Source organism: Acanthaster planci, linkage group LG06 (assembly GCF_054643075.1).
Source record: "Acanthaster planci isolate LZ-2023a linkage group LG06, COTS_SCS, whole genome shotgun sequence".
Classification (NCBI taxonomy): domain Eukaryota; kingdom Metazoa; phylum Echinodermata; class Asteroidea; order Valvatida; family Acanthasteridae; genus Acanthaster; species Acanthaster planci.
Window position 1 is genome coordinate 3448229 of NC_141782.1, and position 23490 is coordinate 3471718.

Consider the following 23490-nt stretch of genomic DNA (forward strand, 5'->3'; position numbering starts at 1 on the left):
GGGGTCTCAGACACGCCTCCAACCAGCGCTGAGCGCGCGGCGAACCCAACACTATGCTGTGTCGGGCCCCATCCGGATAGCTCCTCCAGAAGAAAGTGTATCCGAATGTCGGCTCCACCAGAGAGCCCTCGCCGTGAAAGCGGGTCTTGCTCAAAGCCAAGATGTCAATGTTGTAGCGCACCAGTTCTGCAGCAACAAGGGCTGTGCGCCAATCGGGGCGGTTGCCGCCGTCCAGTAGGGTTGTAATGTTCTATGAAGCTAGACGTAGCAAACGATTTCTTCCTCTTCTTCGATTTCGACTGCATACTGGGACACCAGGCAGTGGCGTAGCTAGGATTTTACTTGGGGAGGGGGCACAGGGGGCACCAGCAGTTTATAGGGGCGCACCAGCTTTCGGTGGTGTGTTTTTTGGGAGCAAGCTTTTGTTAGCCTTGTTCAATACCCATTCATCCGGTTTTTTAGTGGGGGCATCTGGGGGGCACTAGGAATTTGTGGGGGAACGTGCCCCAGGCCCCCCGTTGCAACGTCACTGGCGCCTGGAGATCGCGGTAACCCGCCCCCCCGGCGGGGTTTCGAGCAGGCAATTTTTAGGCCAATTTTTCCAGGCCCTTCCCAAATATAATTATGAATTTCATCGGCACCAAAGAGTACTGGCGGCAAATGACGGAATTCACTTTTGAAGGCGCTATAAACAGGCGTTTCAGTGTCCCGAGGAAAAACACTTTATATGTTAAACACGTTCATGTCGACGTATAAACGCACAAGGCTACAAAAACCTCCCCCCCCCCAAAAAAAGTGCAAGTTGGTGCCCCTTCCATAAGGTAAGACGCTAATGCCCCTTTTGTGCCCCCACTGCTAATCTTAGCTATATACCCCACGCATAATGAAGTCGCATTACAAATGTGAAGGTTGAATTCAGACATTCGGGTTTACGATCATTTGAACACACGTGCCAGCCTGCGTGCATTGAGCAGGATAGTGGAAAAAATATACATTTTGCTGACCTGTTTCAGAACAATGGGCTCTGCACGAGAACATTATGATCGATTTTCACAAAATTGATTTTAAATGACTTCAAAAAGCTACTTTTGAAACTCGTTATGTCTCAGCTTCTAAAAAATGCACTGCGGTGATCATCGGGAAAAAATGTTGGAGAGGGGCGGATTCCGCCACCTGATTGGGGTATAAGAGACTCAACTTAACTCAGCACGTGGGTAAGCACATGCAGTACCAAGCGTCGGCTTTCCTTTGTAAGTAACCGTGCACCTTTATTCTGTGGGAGTATGCGATGCTTGTTGATTTTTGAGACCCATTACAGGTCACGTGATTTAACAGGCTGTTTAAATCTTGGGCCCCAGGTCTGTCTTCCATGCGAACAAGTAAATTTGGGGCACACACGTCCCGTACTGGTCCAGGGGCGATTTCTTCTTGAATCTTTTCTCCTTTTTTTCAAAATCCGTGCCAAAATAGCAGTAAAACTAAGCGCTCATTTCTTAATCAGCCGCCCGCCTCTACCAAAATAGGCCCAAAATTTGGGGCTTTTTCTGAAAGAAATACCCCGAACTGGAAACTAGCAGTCCAAAATTCGGGATTTATAGAAAATATTTCTATGAGCCCTCCTGATTATGGCTTGTCTCATTGTAAAAGTCCCGTGGGATCAAAAAGTATTAATGAGCCCGCGTGCAGAAAACAACCATTTGGTGGAATTAACCCCGAAGTACAAATGGTGCAGATATGCGGCAGCACTTTCGACCTAAAGACAGAGCCCCACATGTGTACATCACGTACCGTTTTGTATTACATACAGAGGCTAGGAACTTGTCGCAAGTATTATCGAGTACCAGCCACGAGCGTTACCAGTACAGAAAAATGTACTTGCGATGTGGTAGCCAGCGAATCGAATTCCAGCTCAAGATGATGGAGCGTCAGGATTCAGGAATATTTGTCTCCTCAGTGCACTCCCAATAATTTGCGAGAAAAACGGTGACTACCCCAGTAATGGCCGACGGCAATTCTTTGGACGATGCCATGAAGGTAACTCTAATTAAATTAATTTCTGGGCACAATTCACTTGTCAGCGTTCACCCTTTACGGCGTACGCCGTAGGCTAGCCACCAGCCACAGTTTGTTTACATTGACAACACACAGCCAGATGTTGGATGCATGATGATTTTGCCTTCGATAGTAGGCCTATGAGGGAGATACTGGAATGTATTGCACGAGGTGTAAAAATATACGTATGTTCACTGTCATGTCCATGCCCTTGTGCACCACTTAGTTGAGAGTTACCGCATGCACACTCGATCACTTTACTGTGGATTTCGAGACAGGCAACGGGACGTCGGACACCATTAACATGATTAACGATACTTCTTTCCGTAATTTATTTTTAACAAAACACAAACAAATAAAGTTCATGGAGATATTCTGATAACTACAAATTGATCGGACAACATTAAACCACCGTAATATAATGAGCCCAGTTAGACAAAATTTGAAACAAATTCTGGAAAAGGAATTTAAAAAAATAAACATATCAAATTTGAAATAAAATTTGGCAATGGTCTTTCCCATTTTAAAATAACTTCTCCAGGTTATCCAAACAAATGAATAAAAAGCCATGTGAATTAAGACCCGATAAAAACATCAGTAGTCACGTACATGTAGTACATGCATGTGTAGTATTTTCAAGGGGAAGAATTCCATATACGAAGTTCACTGTAATATCGCGTAATTACTACAAAAGTATCCTTACTATGATCGCTGAATGAAGACGATTCCAATAGGCATTGAAGAGCTGAACATCATAGGACAGAAATATGGAGTTTTGGGCACACTTTTGGAGCTACACATGGACCAGGTTTACATCGACAGGCGGCCATCTTTGCTTCTGAAGAACATGGCGAATGCGCACGACGTGTGCGCATGAACCGAATCATATCCGGAAAGAACCATTATGTAACAGGGGTTGGGCTGCCACAAGCATTGAGGTAATTTTATGCATGAATCCGCAACACGAGGAGTGCAGAGGGCCGTCATCTGTCTGGATGGATCTACACAGTTCACAAAATGCTGCGCAATGTGCCCTACTGTACATGTACATGTACAATTTTTACTTGGGGGAAAATAGTGCGTGTTTTGCGACAATTTTAAAGTTGGACAATTTCTTTAGAAGGAAAAAAGGGGCCCAATTTCTTTTACAGACAGTTTGTAAGTTGGACAATTTGTTTAGAAGGAAAAAAAGGGACAAATTTCTTTTAGAGAGTGCTTGTCAGTTGGAGGAGTTTTTTTCTATATTTATACAGAGGGAAGGGGAAAAGGGAGCTGAAACCTGTCTTTAGATTATTGTGTGGCTATCTGCGCTCTAAAATGTGAGGGGAGGCTTGTACAGGAGAAGAACATCCTTAAAGATTTGATTGAAGTGGTCTACTCCTGCATGTCGGCAGCGCCACATGTATTCGGCCAGGTAGAACCCAAACTGGTCGCTTCCACTGTGTGGATAGTCACCTCTCTCACCAATTGCGCGTAAGACTCCAATTCTCGCTCATAGTGCATGTATTGCTAATGGATGAAGCAAGACTCCACCTAGCCTGAGTTCTTATACAGCATTGGAACGAAATTCCTTCTTTCGTACGGCCGACTGCATTTCTACTTGTTCTTTCTCTTTTGGTTTACATAATACGACAGAGATAACTCACGTCATACAGTCAATTGTGCTCAGACATGTACCTTACCTAGTTGATTTCCTTTGGCACAACCTACTTACATTAACAACGGATAGCCACATTTATTTATATTCAAATATTCTAATTTATACAAATATTCGTGAATAATTACATATTCAGTTTCATAAATATTTAATTTTTTTAAATATTCATCTTGACCTCATCGTGACCTCTCCTTAATTCAACCGTAACTTTATATGGAACATATCGAGTTCCTCCGGCAACAAGCGCTCGTGTGGCGTGGTCAGTTAGACTGCTGTATTTCTATACCTAACAGTTCTCTTCATTGCAGGTTCGCTTCCCCTTTACGACACAATTTGGATTAAATGTATTAAATGTGTATACTAACTGTAATAATCCTTGTACTAATGACAGGAAAACTGTGGAGAAATAAAAGGACGGGATAGTGAAGGAAGAGGAAACGGTAGACGATATAGTAGGGGAAAAAAAGAACGGCAAAAGGACTCACTTTTTTGCCGTTTTATTGCGTGGGGGCCCCTTCTTTTTAAACCTGTCCCCCTAAGTTACTGAACCCCCTTTCACATCTCTATCCCCCAAAAATAAATGTCGCCCCTTTTTAAATCTGTCCTGGAGCAAAAATTTCTCCTAAAAAGTGAACTTCGTATATGGAATTCTTTCCAAATAGTGCATTGATGGAGTACATGTACAGTACGAGGGTGCACATGTGCACACAAATCATGACTGATCGGTTGACAGCCAAAATTGAAATTGACAATTCGCAATAGCTTTAAAATAACATGGTAACATTTTTCAAACACCGTCTTTCAGTTATTAAGATATGCAGCATGTGTGGAAAAACAGGAGAACAATTCAAGTTTAAAATACCCATTTTTTCGTTCTGAAATGTACCATACACAGACATCTTTCACCCCATTTCCCCCAAATGTCTCTTGTGATTAACAAGAAACCCATCACAATGTATAATCTGAAACCTGATTATATTTCTCTGGTATGAATTCAGCAAACTTAAGACTGTGCGGAAGATCCCCAAAGATTGAATTTGGTATAGTCGTTTGCTGGCTGGCTTTGCCATTTTAACAAGCATCAGAAAGTGACCAAAACTTTGCCGAATTTTAGCGCATATGAACAAACTAAGTGGAAGAGGTGATCATACATGTACATGCACATGAATAGTGTGTGGATCGATATTGTTACAGCAAGTGCAATATACTTGTATGCCCTGCAACAAAGGCAGTGGATACAGGGCAGGAACGTTGTTCTTGAAAGGGCAAGGCAATTTCTCATCTGTAAAGGGAACTGGCTCTTGTCATTTTTGTACACGTACAAGAAATGGGGACACTTCAGTAGGCATTGTTTGAGGCACGGGCACCAAGGCAATTGCCTCCAATGCCTCTCTTATTTTTACAAGATTTCAAAAAATTTTCGGACATGGGCAATTCCTCCGTGACTGACATTACGTTTTTTACTGATTTTCAATATCCAACCAGCTCTGGCCAGCTGAACAATGTTTGGCATGGGGGATACTTGGACCTGAAAACACAATTCAGTATTGAAACTTTAAAATTTCATGTTCAGCGTTTCTGACTAGGTGGCTTGTTCACCTCTGTGACTGACATTACAAAAAGTGGCACAACCAAAAAATGTTGAACATATTTTTAAATGTTAAACAAGATACAGATCTAGTTCCGTGTAAAGATTACAGCTTATGGGGTAACTGACACTTGTGGTAAGAGGAGAAAAAAAAATTTATGAATATTTTAACATATGCAAATTAATCTCTGTGACTAACATTACTGTGACTGACTTTAAACATTAGATACATAACACTTGTTAATGGTACCAACACTTTAACACAAAAGTGATTAATTTTCTGTCAACAGCAGCAGTATCATGCAACTGTTCATGTTACATAATTTAAGGAATATTGACGATTTTATAATGATTTAATACTAATAAACAGCTTGGTGTGGAAGCAGATGACAGTGTATATACATTTTTACTATGCTAAATCATACAAGTACATGTACATGTACACCTGTACAAAGAGTGTACCCCACAAAACAGGCTTGCCCATCCTATCAATTCTACATGTATCATGCCTACATGTACATGTATGCTCCTTCTCAAGAACAGGGCTACTGGTTGCAATGCACATGTACATGTACATAAGCCCCACATTTAATTGTTCTTAAACTGGGATATTGTCCTATTGGTCCAGATAGAGACTTCATTGCACTGTGAAGGGATACCTCTAACAAAGTATCATTGTATGCACTATGCAGTGACTATGTCTTTTCTGTGAGTCAAATTATCAGATGCAATGACTTCAGGATGCCACTTTCGTCCTTTTCCAAGCATAGCATGTTGTCATTATTGCGTCTTCTAATGGGAACAACTCTTTGAAGATGGATCCACGCTTAGGACCCCTAATTTGCTCTGCAAAAAAGAGTACTAAGTCACGCAATGCCAAAACACTCCTAATGGCCTGTTCTATTTGGAGAGGGCAAAATTTCTTCAAATACTCCCAGTATGTGATTTTGTGTTTTTTCCTTTAGTAGCTGCTGTAATCTTTATATTTTCAGAATTTGTGACTGCAAACATGGATACTGAAGACTAAAGACGAAAAATTGATCATTCATTAAGAAACCCTACATGTACATGTATATACATGTAGCATTGTGTTTCCAATTGCTACGCTTTATGAGCTTTTTCTCAAAGAGTGGTTTTATTGAATCCGAAAATGTGGATATACAAACGTCTATATATCTCCGGAACGCAGTGCACTACAGGGGTCATTCATATCAAATTGTAGCTTTTGATGTATAGAATCCAGCCGTATCAAAAACTCATAACCTGAATCTGGTGACTTATTACCCATTTTTTGAGAGCCGGATGCTTTATGCTTCACGCTTGTAATTTCAGCTATTTTTTGTGCTCCTCTCACACCCCTGCAATGAGCAAAGAGTCCAGAAAATCCATCCCTTTTTAAAATATCTGCTTAGTTGCTCTGTCATGCTGTGCTATCCACAAATGAAAGAAAGTTGCATCATCAGTCAGTACAGAAATGCTGAAGCGACATGAACCTGGGACCAAGAAATTAGTTCCAATTTTGTTTGGAAATGCTTCGAACATTTTCTTGATTCTGGGTAAACTTCATACACAACTGCAGAGATGGAGTCAGGATGCAGCATTCTTTCCTGGAGTGGATCCTAGTGGAAATCGTGGATTTAAATTCCCGCATTCAAAGAGCAGTCATTAATTAATTAAAAAAGCGTGTGATCAAAGGACTAACAAATTGAACAGTAATATAAATGTACGTGATGATGCTTTCCCTCAGCAGGTTGAAGGTGGCCAGAATCATGATGAAGTCAAACAGCCCGTAAAAGCTCAGCCAAAAGCCAGACCCAAAAAAGGTACTTGGTGCATGTTACATCAGCCCAATCAAGTTCTTGGACGTCATTCAGGGTTTCTCTTTCTTACAAACTGACAGGATTCAGGCTTCATCCGAATCTGTTTCCTAGAGCTGGGTCTAGATTTTCCTTCCGTTGGAAATACGTGGAAGTGCGCTGACAAGAGATGTAGTCAGAGCTCTGAAAGTCCATTTCGGATACGGCCTCAGTCTGATAGCGGGTTACTCAGGTCAGAAGTTGAATAAGACTGAAATAAAACTGAAAAGTGGAATACTTAAGCAAAGAAATTAAACTAAGGGTGTGTGCAGTGAAACTCTATAACTTCTTAATTATTGAAATCCAGATTAGATTGAATTATTACCTGGAACTCGGAATATCAAACAGGCCTGAAGGAGGTTTTAAAGTCTTATTGTTTTAACTTTTTTTCTAAGTGTAAAATCAGTTGGGCATTGCGAAATGTCTTGCAGGTGAATTACATGTAAGCAAGCCAATTACAACTTCAGTCACGAGTTGCCCCTGTGCCTTTTTGAGAAATGGCAGCCACAGTAGGAAGGAACTGTTTTTATTTGGAAGAAGTTTCAAATGTTGAAATAAAAATGTGATGTCCTCGACCAAAGAGGCTGCTCCCTCCTGTTTTGGCTGCCATATCTTAAAAATCAATATTTTTTTCATTACAAAAGTGTACACAATCCAGTGTTTCATGTAGGATTTTAAAATTTGCCAGTTCTTTTATGTGCAGTGTTAAAAACTGCCTGTCAACTCCAACATGTCCGAACAATGTATGAAACAAATACTTCTTAGTGAAAAAGATTTGTGAAAATGTATACATGTACACTGTACATGTACATATGTATATGTAAATTAGGAGTTTTTTAATTTTGTACAAGCAAAAAAATGCGTACCCTAATCTATGGAATAATTTTTGCGTGTCCTGAGGACAGGTTGAAACTATGGTGGTTAGATGAGGCATTGACCATGTCACATGTTATTCAGTATTTTCTTCTTATTTTTCCAACCACTGGTTGAATGCTGCAGCCCCAGAGTTGCCAATCTTTGAGAGACGCAACTGGCTAATCCACCTGCATTATGTCAGGAAGGAATATGAGGTGTGCAAGGTACGTAGGCAGCTGAGGTTGCTTTCCCCATCAAGCAGGTAGCTGGCCCGTGGGCTTTGTTTAGCTCAGTTACACAACACCTGCATAAATCCCCATCATCTGATTGATGGATCGTTTAACGCGTAGGATTGAATTATTTGTATATTTGTACCAACACACAGCATGTACACAACGTGCACCGCATGCACACAGAGTGCAAAAATTTTTAACAACTGTGCAGTAGAAACGAATAACGAACACAGGCCTCCAGATTGATTGCACTGCAGCTTTTAGTAGTGCAGGTTTCTTTATAGCAAAATGACAAGTGACCATCAAGCTCCACCATTCACAATGCAATGAAATAATTTCGAGAACTTGTTTTTGTAAATAATGCCGATGTTGCCAACATAAGGAAACAGATGAAATGCTGCCAAACAATTAAACAAGCTCTGATCATCAAAAAATTTACGAATTCAATTAATTAATTAAGCTGTATTCAGATTTAATCACATGACGAAGATTTACACAGGTGTTGTATAAAATGAATATTGAATGTTTCGCATTTGTGCAATGGTAAGAATAATTGCATTTGCCTCGTGGAATAGTCCGTTTCAACTGTCACCTCATGCAGTAATTCTTACCATCACACTTGCCATGCGAAGGGAACCATTATCGAATACCAAGCTGCAAGGGGTCTATTTTTAGTCTATCTGTGTCTGTATTTTAAAGTGATGTGTCCACAAAGCTTATATGTCAAAAACCGAAGCGTAGAATCAGTATAAATCGGCGTTTCATTTTTTTGTTTGTTTAAAAATGTAATTTTTATGTGGATTGATTATGTGGATTTTCTGATTTTTTTTTCAAATGGGTCATACATGTACATGTACTTACTGGTATGATGGAAGAGGTATCATACATGTATGTTACTCGTGTTTGTTTTACTTGCATGTCGGAATTCATCCCATGACGTTTCACAAATGTCAAATAAGCACATGAATTCGAAATGTCTGCACTTGGGAGGCATCCAGATTTTGTGCGTGCAGTGATGAGTTGGCGCCCTAGTAAATTGATGTAGTTGTGTGGGATAGTACCACTCGTAACACCCCAACTGTACTCACAAAATTTTGACAAAAACCATTTCTTCAACTTTTGCATTGCTGGCTGGTCTCACCGAGCAAAATTCATTGAATACATGTATGTGTATGTGCTGATTTGACATTTCTTCCATGGCACAAACTAAAACTAGATTCTGTTGGTACGGGTTGCCGATGTGTAGTCTAGTGATGGATGACACACACTGTGGCATGCACTGACATACACACCACGGTGCACATGGTGCAGCACCACACTTGGTATTAGCCCAACTGCGGTTGGGACAGATGCCACAGTTGGGATGTAACACTTTTGGTTTACACACGTTAAAGGTACAGCATGTGACCAAAGATATTTGACATTGCACAGTTACCTCAGTGCAAGAACTTTTCTCCACTTAGAAATTCTTGTACATCAAGTTCAGTAGACATGCCATTTACATTATTTCTTTGTTTTTGACAGATGCTTATTAAGGAGCAGGTTGCCGAGACCAGTGGCATGTGTGAGTACCCGCTGTACGTACAGGCTCTGATCCTGCGCCAGATGGGACGCATCCAGGAATCTCTGGAATGCTTCCAGACTTGCTCCCTCATCAATGCCCAGAACCCTGACAACCTCAAGCAGGTCGCAAGGTCCCTGTAAGTTAAAGTGGCTTTCTCTTTGGTGACCATTAGAAGTGTTTGGCAGTGATGTCTCACTGTTAAACCACTTCGCACCAGATGATGGCAATGATGATTCCCTGTGGCGAAATGCAGGAGACATTTAAAAAATGCATTCTGTCAAAATTCTGTGTAATTGTACTGGTTGATGTCTGTACTGAACTGGAGTTTGATGAGCATGTGTAGAGCCCTCAAGCAGTCTTTGGCCATGGTTGGACATTGTAACAAATATCATTCCATGATGTAGTCTTAGAGATTTTTAACAGAGTAACGATCTGGTAAGATATTGTTGCACAGATGTGGAACAAATGGTAATCAAGGGTAAGGATTTGTGGACCTAAACTTTGAAAGGACTGTGGTTGTGATATCGTCTTGTTGTTGATTCCCTTACCTGAGGAAGAATACCATTGCAAGTGGTTGAAGAAGTTGGAATGTGGCAGGACATTCCAACAAAACCACTCCAACGAATGCGGCCTGTTCCAATTGAGCACATCATCTGTTCCTACTGGAAACAGCTTGGGAAAAGTGTATGGTTCAATGCCTCTACATGCTTTACTTAGCCTCATTCCTACTGAAGTATAGCAGGAACATAGTGATTTTCAAAGGGAACTCATCATGTTTCTGAAAGGAGTAATCTATTTCACGATGTACTTTACGTCAAGAGAACTTAATTTTTGCTCTTACACCAAGGTACATGTATTGTTCATGCAGAGGTGTGAGAATGCAGCTTTTTAGCTCGTTTCAGTGGTTTTTTTTAGATGTTTGTTGACCCTAAATTTCAGCTTTTTTGTACAATTGGTCTGTGCAAAAGTATGGGAACTTTTTACGTTTCAGCTTTTTACTAGCTGTTTTCAGCTTTAATTTGAAGTGGTAACTTACACCCCTGTTCATGACACCGTATACTTAGTGCTTGTTCTCAGTATTCTAGTTCAATCGGAGTGTTATACCTAAGAAGTTGTTTTACATTCCCATTACAGTTTACAGTTCATCCATCTACACCTATCTCTAAAAAATAATTAAGCACTGGCCTTTTTATGTGTATCTTGAGAATGAAATTCCCACTAAGTTTCATTGTGAAAAGAGAAGTGATGACGGACTGCATTGCTGCAGGTACATGTGTATTCCAGTACTGATAAATCTGGTGACCTTGATTAATCCATCACTGGTTATTTCCGTTGGCCCCCATCAATGGCTGTTAGCATTGGGATAACTATTGTACGGAGCCACTGTTGCATGTCAGTTGCTTCATACAAAACCCATTACGTTTTCCACCAGTACAAGGGGCCATCTGGAATGTCCAGTGAAATGTCGCTGGATCCACCCATAGTTACTAATGATGGAAGTCTTCAGGAGACTTCAGGCAGTCTCCTGAAGACGGACAGAGTACACTGTTCGAAACGTCGAGTTATTCCCCGGTTCTTCTCAGAACCACACATACTCAAAGAAGAGATAAATACATGGTGTTACCGCAATCTTTACTATAGATCTAGTTTCTTTCACCATGAAAAACCTTTAAGTCTTATATGGAAGTTTAGTAGGCTAAATAGAACAGCAAGACATCATTGAAGTTGAGCAATGTTGAGAGGCAGCACCAGTGGCAGATTTTGAAGGACTCAGGCAGCTTCCTAACAAAAGTGACTGGGGAGCGTTAAGATTAAAATCTTAGCCTTGTCAGATCCTTCAAAATCCACCAGGAGGTTTCAGAGGATTTTGCTGGATTGAGGAAGGCAGAGATGCCTGCAGAGTGTTACAGTAGAAAGTTGTTTCCTGTGGAGGATTTTCAAGGATTTAGGAAAATTCCGTATGAAAGAATCAAAGCTTTTAAACTTCCCCAGTCTTAGCCACTTCCCTACTAAGGCCAGCTACCATTTTACAAGTGTTGCAGCTATCAAGCACATGTTCTTCTGTCTACACTTGTTTGGTTCGGCAGGTTCCTCCTGGGCAGACACAAGGCAGCCATTGATGTGTATTCAGAAGCTGCCCGGATGAGCAGTCGCGACTGGGAGATAAGTCACAACCAAGGCGTGTGCTACATGTACCTCAAGGAGTACATGAAGGTAAACTGGTCTAAGACTCGCCAACTACTTCACCCTGGGTGGCGGTTTGATTGCCTGTGTCATTAACAGAGGTAGTATCGTCTTGCAAAATTCTGCACGTACAGTAGTGCTGCACGACATTTATACTTGCCGAAATTCATACTCAAGTAGCTTTGGGCCCCACAACTGTCACTGTGGGATGTCGTCTTGTAATTGCCAAAAAACGATGATGCGGCAAGAAATGTTCCACAAACCTTGAACAAACAACACCTAGGGTCAACATTTTGTAAAGTCCCAGAAGACTGGTTGTGGTATCTTCTCATTTTAAAAAGTCTGTATTTTGGGCTGAAAATATTACGTTCGTTGTGGAATAATACCATCGGGTTAGTGCCCCAGAACATCATTTTTGGGTACTTGCTAACATACGACGTGTGGAAATATTTATCTAGAAGAATCGCACCCTGTTGTTAACGTTTTTGTGTATTTTTAGCATTTTTTTGGGTTTTTGACAGTCACCAGAAGGTAAACCCAACTTATTAGAGAGGTTTAACTTTACACTTGCTGTTCTGGAGTTGAGGCGATGTTTTCTTTGTTTAGGCAGACGCCATTATGGCATTCTAATTATGCATGTGTACGACAATTTTGGACAATTTTTTACTTTGGGATAAATGCAGTAGGTAAATGTAGACAATCCTACATGTACATGTATATCGTCACGGTAACCAAATCCGCAAGTTGCAGTTCTTATCCAATCAAAGTGAAGGAGATTTTAACTTAAGGTTTGCATGTACAGACTTTGAAAGCTCCACAGTGTCTTTTAAAAAAGGTGCTGCCTCAAGTTTTTAAAATTTGTTCTGACTTTAAAATGAGAATGTTTCTTTACATTCATTTGTACTTGATTTTATTTTTGGTATGGTGACTGTTTACCACAAAAGGAAAATCTTTTATCCTGAAGTGTATATACGGACAGCTGAAATACTGAACTGGTTTAATTCAGTTTTGTAGTATGCGGGGCTAAAGTGGGTTTGTCATCAAGGAAATTTGACTGGCTCTGGTGGGTTCATTAAGTCGTGTAAAATGTATTTAACCCATTGCGGTTAAACTGGACGAAGTTAAATTACTCTTGTTTGAGATGAGAGTCCAGCAATCTAAGCATCTTCATTTTCCAAAGCATCTTATAAAGCTGGGTACCTCAGGGTTTTATTTGTGTAGTTGTGCAGAACAAGATTCTCTGTTATGATTATCTTTATTTTTCTCATCTAGATTTGAAAACAGCAAGCTCGTGCTTGGTGTTGAGACTTTGCCTGTGGCCAAACTTGATTCTTGTGAGTTTCTTGTGTGTTTTGCAGGCCAAAGAGTTGCTAAAGCAGGCTATCCAGTTTAACCGGCATGATCTGTCCTACATCATGCTAGCAAAGATCTATCTGATGGAAGGGGATATCCACATGGCCATCGATGTCTACAAGCGAGCCATTGAGTGAGTGACTAAATATGCAGTCAGGTTGGAATAGTGGTTCTTTCCTTGCCTTCCACCTCTGCGGTCCGGGTTCAAATCCTCACCCGGTCCACATGTGGATTAGGTTTTCAGTCCCTACCTGATTTCGTGGGTTGTACCCAGAATATTCCTCTGGGGTTTTCCTCCCACCTCTAAAACTGTAACTGCTTCTCATTGTCTCCTCTCTACAGGTTTCTTCAGGCTTACAAGAAGTAGTGTTTGAATGAGATGACACTTTTAATTTGTTTCAATCATATTTCTGTATACATTATGACAGGGTTAACCGGTAGAGAACTAACCCATGTTGTAACACACAGCCATGTAGGGTCCACTTATGTACACCAGTGCGTGAAATTCACGTCAACATAAACTAGGCAGGTCAAGACATTGTGCCTATAATTTCTGAAATGTTGTACCGATCGGGCACTTTTCTTATTTTACATTGTGTTTGGGCAGTGGTGTGCTATAAAACACATGGAATGGCATCATTCAGTTACCAAGGTTACGTTGTCATGATAGTGCACGTCTAGCTATGCCCCCCTGCATCTGTGGTCTTACACAATCCCTTTGGGTGCATAAATGTACATTATTGATTGACCTCATTGACCTACTTTGTATATGTGAATAGTAGGTTGCAGTCTAACTGTTCATAGCTATGATGATGGCTGTAGTTTTTTCCATCAAGAATCTCAACAGGGAAACAGTGCAGACAGCTTTGCCGCTTTCAGATGCGGCCTCATAGTTGTATTGATAGCACATTAGCTGCATCATTCTTTAATTTGGTCAATAATGTGTCAGGTTACATATTTACAGTTGTTATATCTTGAAAACTTCTACACGTCCTTTCATTGGCCGAGAACAGTCATGTGACCAGGCAATACAAATGCAAAGTACCCCTATCCTTGTGCATCTCACATTGGGATATCATAGATTAGTCCTCCCCTGCAGACAAAACCGGAGCCAGGGACTGCAAAAATTGCTTTTAAGATGTAAAGATATTTCTTTTGAGCAAGGCTTGTGTGACCAACATGATTAAATCAATTCAGTGATGTACATGTACCAAGTCCATATGGGTCACACAACCTTCTGTCGCACTCCTTGTTTTGACTGAATTTGAGACACCTTAGATGAAGAAAAGACAGTGAAGGTTCAAGACAGGGGCATGTCTCTTGGTTGCATAGCTTCGCCATGGGTGCTATGATTGTTAGGGGTGTTCAGCATCATAGCCCACGTCAGCAGTTGGTAAATGTGCAAGCGCAACAAACATCTTTTCTTTTTCATGTGGCTTTATTATTGGCAGGTTTTCTCCAGAGAATCCCGAATTGTTGACCACACTGGGCTTGTTATATCTCCAGGTAAAGGCTCGGTTCTCTTAATTATTTGTGCGAGTGATAACATAGTCTTGCTCATGTTTTTGGTTATGGCTTATAACAACCGAGCCACCACTGCCTTAGTAATACAAGAAATTAGTTAAGCGAGCTCAGTTAAAGGAGATTAAGGCTGCATCCGAATCTGTTGTCTAGAGCTAGGTCTAGGTCTTCGCTCCATTGGAAATGTGTGGAGACGCACAGTCAATAGACCTAGCCATAGCTCTGGAAGCCCGTTTCGGACACGGCCTAAGAATCCATGTTCATTAGTATACAAGAACCTGTTTCGTGTTCCTGCTTTTAAATAACCTTAGATCAGCCACTGTCAGAATGGGATTGTGTGGAAAGTCCAAAAGCTGTACTATTTGATTGGTAAAAGACTACAAGACTGTCACATGCATTTAATAACTTTGTCAAACACACTCTGCACCCGCCGTTTTTAGTCGTAGGCTGACTTTCTTCACACTAGTGGTGCATCTCCTACAGGTGTGTATATGTACGTGCCCTCAACCATTTGTAAGCAACGTTTTACTTAGACGCTTTGACCACTGACTTCTTCACAGGTAAACCAGTACCAGCGAGCTTTTGAACACCTTGGCAATGCCTTGACCTATGACCCTAGCAACGTCAAGGTAAGCTGCCTCGAGTACCTTTGCCATGCTTGGACTAAGCTCAATTGAATGCTGGATGTGTAACTGTAAGTCACGAAACCTGGCAGTGAATTTCAATGTTGGAATGCGTTCACTTTCAGCAGATGTGGGGAGTGAATTCTAGTCTTGTAATTGATATCAAATGTTGATTTTTTGTGTGTATTCATTGGAAAAAGGTTCGAAATGTTGTGCCCTTAGTATTTGCTCACATGCTTGGAACACAGTTGTGGCGGAAAGATGGCACTGCCACAACACCATTTCCCTGGATTGTACAGCTCGTCATTAACAAATCATCCGATTTTTGTCTTCACCAGGCTATTCTGGCTGCCGGCAGCATGATGCAGCAACACAACGACTTTGACGTGGCGCTCACCAAGTACCGCATCGCAGCCTCGGCTGTGCCGGAGAGTGCCCCCTTGTGGAATAACATCGGCATGTGCTTCTTTGGCAAGAAGAAATACGTAGCTGTAAGTTCGTTCCACCTGTCCGAGATAGTGAGAGGCCTATTGACACAGAGGAGATTTGATTAATTTACAGATCAGTATTGTAGCCATTGAGACTGGTTCAGCGCAGTCTCGCTCTCAGAATGCATGGTCTCAGACATACTGATCTTGGTCTTAGACCTTAGAACTTTGATATGAAACCACCACAAGACCAATAAAAATACGCGTAGAAATAGAAATTTACAAACATGTTGCCATTGTTTCGTTGTGTATATATTGATTCATATTTTGCGCATGTTAGTTTGGTCAAATGCAGCTTTCTTCTCAAGGTGGTCTACTATTTGAAATGGATTTAGTGGATTTAGATATGGTTACTCTTAAATCAGTATGTGCACATTCCATACTTTCACGAGTTTGGGATTTTCTGTCCTGTACTACAGCAGGTCATTCATTTTTAGCTGAAAAAACAAACAAGAAGTGACAAATAGGCATCTTTCCATCGCAGGCCATAAGCTGCCTGAAGAGGGCGGCATACCTTGCGTCATTTGACTGGCGTATCCTATACAACCTGGGTCTGGTCCACCTCACCATGCAGCAGTACGCTTCAGCGTTTCACTTCCTCAGCGCGGCCATCAACCTCAAGCCCAAGATGGGACAGCTGTTCATGCTCCTCGCAGGTTCGTTTTTGGCAACAAAGCTGCCTGCCGATGAAATCGATTGGACCTGCATGTTGTATAAAGAGCTACGTTGAAGAACTAGAATACTAAGTTGCTGTGTAAAGTGAAGCCTGCTTGGTGCATCCATGTTTGTGCATAAACCTATGGGAAACTCCAAATTGGGTCATGTTGCATTCTTGAGGTCTGGATGATGTCACTGATTCTTGATTCTTCTCTCTGATTGGTCAATTGACAGCTATTCCATCTTTCACACTCAAAACTCAAAGGGGCAAAAATAGTGTCTATGGGGAAAATCTGAATTATTGACTCAAACTCTGAACCTTTACATCAAATGTGCCTGAAATCTCATTATTTATGCGCTATAAACATTTCCTGCACTGTACTGAAAAGGCTTTAGGTATTTCTTTCACATTGCTGCCAAAAAAGAGGAAAGCATGCAAAACCCTGTACAAAGTGAATGGAGAGTTGCCCCTTTGCCCAGACGTGAGTGCAATAAATGGAACAACCTCCGACCTCGAGAATATCTTTATCTGTAATCTAAAACAATGTGTCAACTAAGCAGATACGCTGAAACCCCAAAGAACAATCAATAAACAATGCAAATGCATGCACATTGCACTGCTGATGAATGTTATTGAGGCTTTTTCACTAATGCGTCATACTGCCAATAAAAACGGGCCGTGTGTTGTTTGTTTATATTGTACTTACACGTTGCAGTTTGAGTACATCATTCAGAATTTGTCGTACTCATTTCATTATGTTCTGCAAATACTCACGAGAATTCAACATGTTCGTGCCCTGGAGGCGTCAAAAACTCTGTATGAGGAATGACAGGCTAGCCAGCTTGCAAATTTATATCCAGCAAGAAATGAGACCAAGGGGTACCCCCCCAACATGTACAATCGCTATACACACTCTAGACTACTGTTATCTAACACCCCCCCATGTCTGAAAAGAATTCCTCAGATTCCAGTGAAACAGTGACCAACACAAAGCAGGAGGGTTCTCTCCGTCTCATATCTTGCTTCATATGTGCAAATTAATGCTTCTTTATGATAACTTCAAGTCAGTGAGCAAGTTGGAATTTAAAAAATGACCTGGCCAGATCATTCAAGAACAGAGCACCTGATGAATGCAGTTCCAACCTGAACATGTTCATCGGTGTATGTGATTCGGCCTGCGGCTGACATTGATCTCAAGTGATTTATGGTGCTGCACGTACAGCAGGCACTTTTAGGTTCAAAATATGCACTGTTTTTTTTACATATGGGCGTTTAAAAGGGAAATGTACAGGTTTTTAAAAAAAATAGTTTCTGGATAAACCTGAAAATGAATCAGAGTAACATGTGGCCCTATGGGGCTTGGCCGATTCTGCTCAATGCACCTGCTTTGATTTAGCCAGCAACCGGGTCATTCCATACCTTCTCACCTCTATGAGAATGGTTTGAATCAGTGAGGGCCAAAAATGAAACAAAAAAAGTCAGAAAACAAATGGTCGTTTGGAGATTAGCTTTGGTGGTCGACAAAATCTCATAAATTTGCACGTGTAGTCACGAATGAACAAAGTGGCGGATGCCGTTCTCAGAGTAAGGAACCCATATACTTCATGTTCTTTACAGTTGCCTTGACACATCTTGACGACACTGAAAATGCAAAGCAAGCGTACCAACAGGCTGTGCAACTTGATCCGTAAGTTACTGAGAGTTCTGTGGCCTACAGAGTGTGGTTAGATGTATGTATGTGTGTAAAGGGCATTAATGCGAGAACCAGCGTGTGAACCAACACGTGCGCATACTCCATTCTATTGCACTTCACTTCAAAATGACGTCACACTTTGGTACTCTATAGGGAATGTGTGAATAGGCAAACCTTTGCTATCTGAACTAAATTGGGACATCAACGCCGTGGTTGGAAACTTGGTATGTGCTATCCATTATCTAGGAGCCTTCTCAGAGGGAAAAAAAATGAAGAGTTTGATAAATTTGGTGCGACAAGAAATTTACTCACTGAAATCATGAAACTCCACGTAAGACCAAGTGCAATGTTCTTTCCTACCGTCACATGATCCTAGCCTGAAATAGCCTCTGGAAAATGGAAGCACATTGTGGCTTTCAACTTGATGAACAAAACATAATGATTTCTTCTGTGAACTTTTGTAGCAAAGATGCCAGCATCCTTCTGAACTACTCCCTGTTTCTCTACAACCTCGGCGATCGCAAAGGGGCCACAAAACACTTCAGTGCATACGAGCAGAGCTTGCAGAAGCTGAGAGAGGCAGGAACTGTTGATGTAGACCCAGAGGTGAGACTGCTGACTTCATTTCAACTTAGCTTTACTTTCAAGGCTCTTATGTTGCAGTAATTCTGCCATCGCACATGGGTTTCGATATAACCACTGGAACGATGGACTGAGGCCACTGATTTTTAAGGTCGGTCTTGCAGCATGGACTAGTACAAGGCTAGCACTCAAGTGGTTTGTAACATAGTGCTCTGTGAATTCTGAAATTTTGTGAAAACAAAAATTGAGCTTCATTTTCTTTTGCGTAAAAGGTTGGTGCACATTTTGTACAAGCGTATGTATTACATAATTGCGATTGCACAGTATACCTTTACATTTACTGTATTGTATGTGGTGTGTTCTGGTCTAGTAAATTTTATGAGAGGCTGACGGTGTGGTCTTTTTTTTTTTCAAGAAATTCAACCCCTGACACACTAATCCTCTAACTTATGGAGCAGAAAATCTGAATCTTCAGGGGCTGGATGGATGTTTGTAGTACGCTGGGTTTAGTGGTAAACATTCATTTCTTAGAGTAAGCAGAGCCAAGACGTTGAAATATCACCTGCCCATTGATTGTTCTAACCCTAACAGTCCTCACACTTCCAACAGGTGGAATGAGGTCTATTGGGGTTGATGACAAATTTGCCTGCGGTGTTCTCAGATCAACTGAAAATGCACGGATGGAATGGTGGCTTGAAACCTCTTAACTGATTGGGCATTTCTGTAGGATCATATTAATTGTAGGACAAACTCATACATTGTGTGAAATGTTGGGTTCTGCTACATTCAGCTGGCCTGATTCTTTGGCACGACTGATTCTATTATTTTTTGCTTTGCATCCAGAAAATATACAAATGTGGTTTTATGGAGTATCTAATGTATCTAACATACTGGCCATCGAGTTTAATGGCCAGTATGTTGCATTGCTATTGCACTGACTTGTACCTTCTATGGCACAGCGCAGACATCCGGGAGATTCACAGAAATGTGGGTAGCAACTACACCGCACTGACGAAAATAACTGCAACGAGTGTGTGCGTACGTGTAGCCTGATCCTTGGACTGGCTGGTGCGTGCGTACGTCACCGTGGTCACTGTTTTCACCGGCATGGTACCTGCCATTTTGCCTGAATCCCAGTTGTCCATGCTGCCCCATACAAACATTTCTACCTTCTGCTTTCTTTCATCATTTTCCAAATCTTGAGCAATCAGGCTGGACGTTTGTGATCACCCATTCCAAAACCAGGCTGAAAGCTTGTTAGTTGTTATCTAGGAAATGAAACCAGTACAATGTATGCTCAGGAGCAATGGAAATTTAACAACTTTCACTGCCTGCAATCGCCAAAGTTTTCTGCAGAGAAAATATTAATATGGATCACTCTGAAGTGTGAAAATCAGCAGTGGGGGAGACGAATTGTCAAACGTCAACATTGCCCACTTCAGCCTGGTTTTGGAAAGATGGGGACATTTTGAAACAGGTGGATTGTTGTTGTTGCTTAACTGATCAGTTAATTTTACTTACGTCCCATGCAGCTCATCGATACGGCTAGTAAGCTAGGGCCAGCCTTGCAAGTGGGCGAGAACCTTGTTTGGAAGGACAAGACCAGCCAGCTGACAGCCGCATCTGCACCGCTGCCCGCCCCACCGGCCTACGCCGATGCATCAGCCGAGATCCTGGAGAATGCCCCTTCACCTCCGACCCACGACCCTGCCGCATCAGAGAGGAATAGCAACTCCATGAGCGAAAGAGAAGCTCTACCATCTTAGTTAAGAAAGGCTCTGGTGCCTGTGTATGACTGACATTGGGAGCATTTAAAAAAAAAAGAGCCACAGGTCTCCTGTGCTGTTTCTGAGTTAAAGACTTCAAAAATATTTTTTGCACAGTATAAGTCAGTAGGTTTGCTGAAAATTTTTCAAACAATATTGCCCATTTTTATCATTCTGCCAAACTGAGTGATAGGCCAACTTTAAAACAGAGACTCAGCTTGCTATGATTAAAACATGAACACACTAACTGCCATAGATAGCTCTGTGCCTCATTTTGTAGGATCCAGTAACATTCAGATGGGCCGGTTTGGTTTTACAGGTAATTCAAGGGCTGACGTTAGCCATCAGCAAAACGCACTCACACTGGAACCTTTTGGTCAAGCTGCCCTGTGGTTGTAACCTTTACTATTGGGATGTGTGCCCTCTTGTGGTTATCATTGCACACATTGGTGTTGGGGATATCTTTATGGTTTTTGCCCCTGCATTTTGGTGTATTCATCTCTAGTTCATTCACCAAACACACGACACGTTTTTTGCCTCACTGGTTTGTTTTAGTCTCGCACATTTTGCAAAATCTGTGAACGGCACCAAACACTGCAAAGTGGGGACCATTTAGAAAACTGCAGATTTTTTGGCACAACTAAGGTTGACTTGACACGCTGCCGACTTTGTTTTACATGTGAATCAGCACACAGGTGAATGTTTTCCTAGCTGTAACTATAAACTGATGATTTCATTTTTTGTGACTTCGTGAGTAGCCACTGCCTTTGGTTTGGTTCACACAGATGGTGGCAAAACACAATCTATGTGTTCTCTCCATCATTTCCTGATGCCATTTGTTGTCAAAACTGAATAAACCGCTTGCTGACAGTACTATTTGTGGTCGTAAATTTTGACTTTGTAAAGAGGCACGCAGCCAATTTTTGACATGCAACCAACACTATACATGTATATACCAATACAGAAGAGTCTTGTGAACTCTTTGTACGATATCTTATTGAACTACATACCGGTATTCTGACACCCTGAGCCGTGCTCAGAGTGACAACAACAGGCTATTCACAGCAGCCAAGTCCAAGATACGATATGCAACCGCCGTTTTTTGACTTTGTGTACAAAAGAAATGGGGGATAATGGTGTTCAGATGTCTGCCAGAGGTGAGTTGAGGCATGCTTGACATCAGCTGTGCCTGTGTTTATAGATAGCCAGATCAGTGGTTAGCTGTAACCCAGTCATTGTGCATCAGGTGTGCAAGTGGGTGGAGTAACTGCCAATGATTAGCCTATGGGAGGTAGTCCCACTGGACTGCGCCACTGTTGGATCCTATGGAGGCTGGGAGACTGAGTCCTTTCAGCCTTGGGGATAGTTGGCCCGATGGACCTTGTTAAAATCTTCAGAGAAGTCGCCTTGACAGATGATGCAAAAATGATGCGTCTGGCAGTGGCAGCGTTTCTAGCCAAAATATCCAGGAGGGCCAGTGCCGAGGGAAACTTTCTGTCCATTTTGTTTGAAGAATAGACATTGTGGTATCACAGTTATTAGTCTGCATTCTTATTGATATACTGAATGCATTTTGGAACATCCAAGTAATAGTGAAAAACTACACTTTGTTTACATCTTCCATTGTACACCCAAAACAGCTCCTTCAGATATGAAGCAGCTTTTAATTGCAAAGCCAATCTCTGCCAGTCTGAGAATCCCACATTCTAGAAAGCTCTGGCAGGATCTCAAGTAATCTCATGTAACTTGCCTGAACAGCAGCAGTGTTGATAGTGGCAACAGTTGGAACCTGTATTCAAATTCTCTGGATATATCTGTATGCTCTGAAAATCATCTGAAATGAGGATAAACTTGTCTCCTGCGATTTTTTTCTGCCTTTTCCCTTTCATTTTTGTATGCAAATTTATTTTTCTCAAAGCATTTAACTTCCACAATATAAGTTTTTGGAGGTAGAATGATATAACTGTGCAAATTTACTTATGCAAGAAGGTCTTAGAAAATCTTGATTTGCACCCACCCGCAGGCATGTACATATTTTTCACATACGTTGTATATTTAGTGACAGGTGTGGTAACTATTTACTCCATCACTAGTGTTGAAGAGTGCAGGGTAATATGCAATGACTGGATGACCCATATTTGGGTGAAGCATGCTTGTTACAAATATTTTGTGGTTGCTGTTTCATGTATGGTTTGAATTTCATGGGAACTCTCAAATTTCTGTGATATGGTTATTCATGGCTATGAATGTACATACGAAGCTTAATTCTAATTGTGAATAAAGTTTCATATGAGAGATACAGAAAAAGTGTGGAATTGAGTATTCTTTGGAGTTGGAGTTTATCTCGGAGAGTATTTTCAAATGAAATGAAATCAACTTACTTTATCATTGTGTGTGTACTCAGGAGTTGCATTTTTCTACTGTGGAGGGAATGTCAAAAGGAAGAATGAAAGCAGTGAGCGGAACTGGAATATTTAGTTTGCTGTTGGTTTTGTGAGAGTTTTAATGTGGACAAAAATGCACCTTGGAGGCATAATTTTATGACCCTTTTTCGTTGGAAGATATATGGTTTATTTGCATCAAGTCATTGGATCACCATGGGGCTACAAAACACGATTAGCAATCAAAGCTTTAATTCAATGTATCTCAAAGATCTTGGACAGTTGTAAAATATTTGTACAAATTTGATGTTACATGCATTTTGTTTTTGTGGGTGAGGGCATTTTACTCGACTTTGATAGTTGTTGCTGTTTGTCAAACTGTAGAGGGCGGCAAATTTACATGAAATAATGTGGAACACTTGGGGGCGGCAAACAT

At 41.2% G+C, this 23490-nt stretch overlaps 1 protein-coding gene across 2 annotated transcripts; it reads left to right on the top strand.

Annotated features, from left to right (window-relative positions):
- The first annotated feature begins 1733 nt into the window (after positions 1–1733).
- Positions 1734–22980, top strand: bbs4 (Bardet-Biedl syndrome 4). 2 transcript variants are annotated; one of them, XM_022247733.2, is made up of 13 exons: positions 1734–2034; positions 7048–7120; positions 8153–8232; positions 9766–9941; positions 11893–12019; positions 13348–13475; positions 14794–14848; positions 15424–15492; positions 15825–15977; positions 16459–16630; positions 18250–18319; positions 18790–18931; positions 20440–22980. In XM_022247733.2, the coding sequence occupies exons 1-13, from the start codon at positions 1999–2001 to the stop codon at positions 20671–20673; spliced, it is 1515 nt and encodes a 504-aa protein (XP_022103425.1). In that variant the 5' UTR covers positions 1734–1998; the 3' UTR covers positions 20674–22980. The 2 variants fall into 2 exon arrangements, with proteins under 2 accessions (XP_022103425.1, XP_022103423.1); XM_022247731.2 differs by having other exon boundaries at positions 1750–2034; positions 7045–7120.
- Positions 22981–23490: the final 510 nt, after the last annotated feature.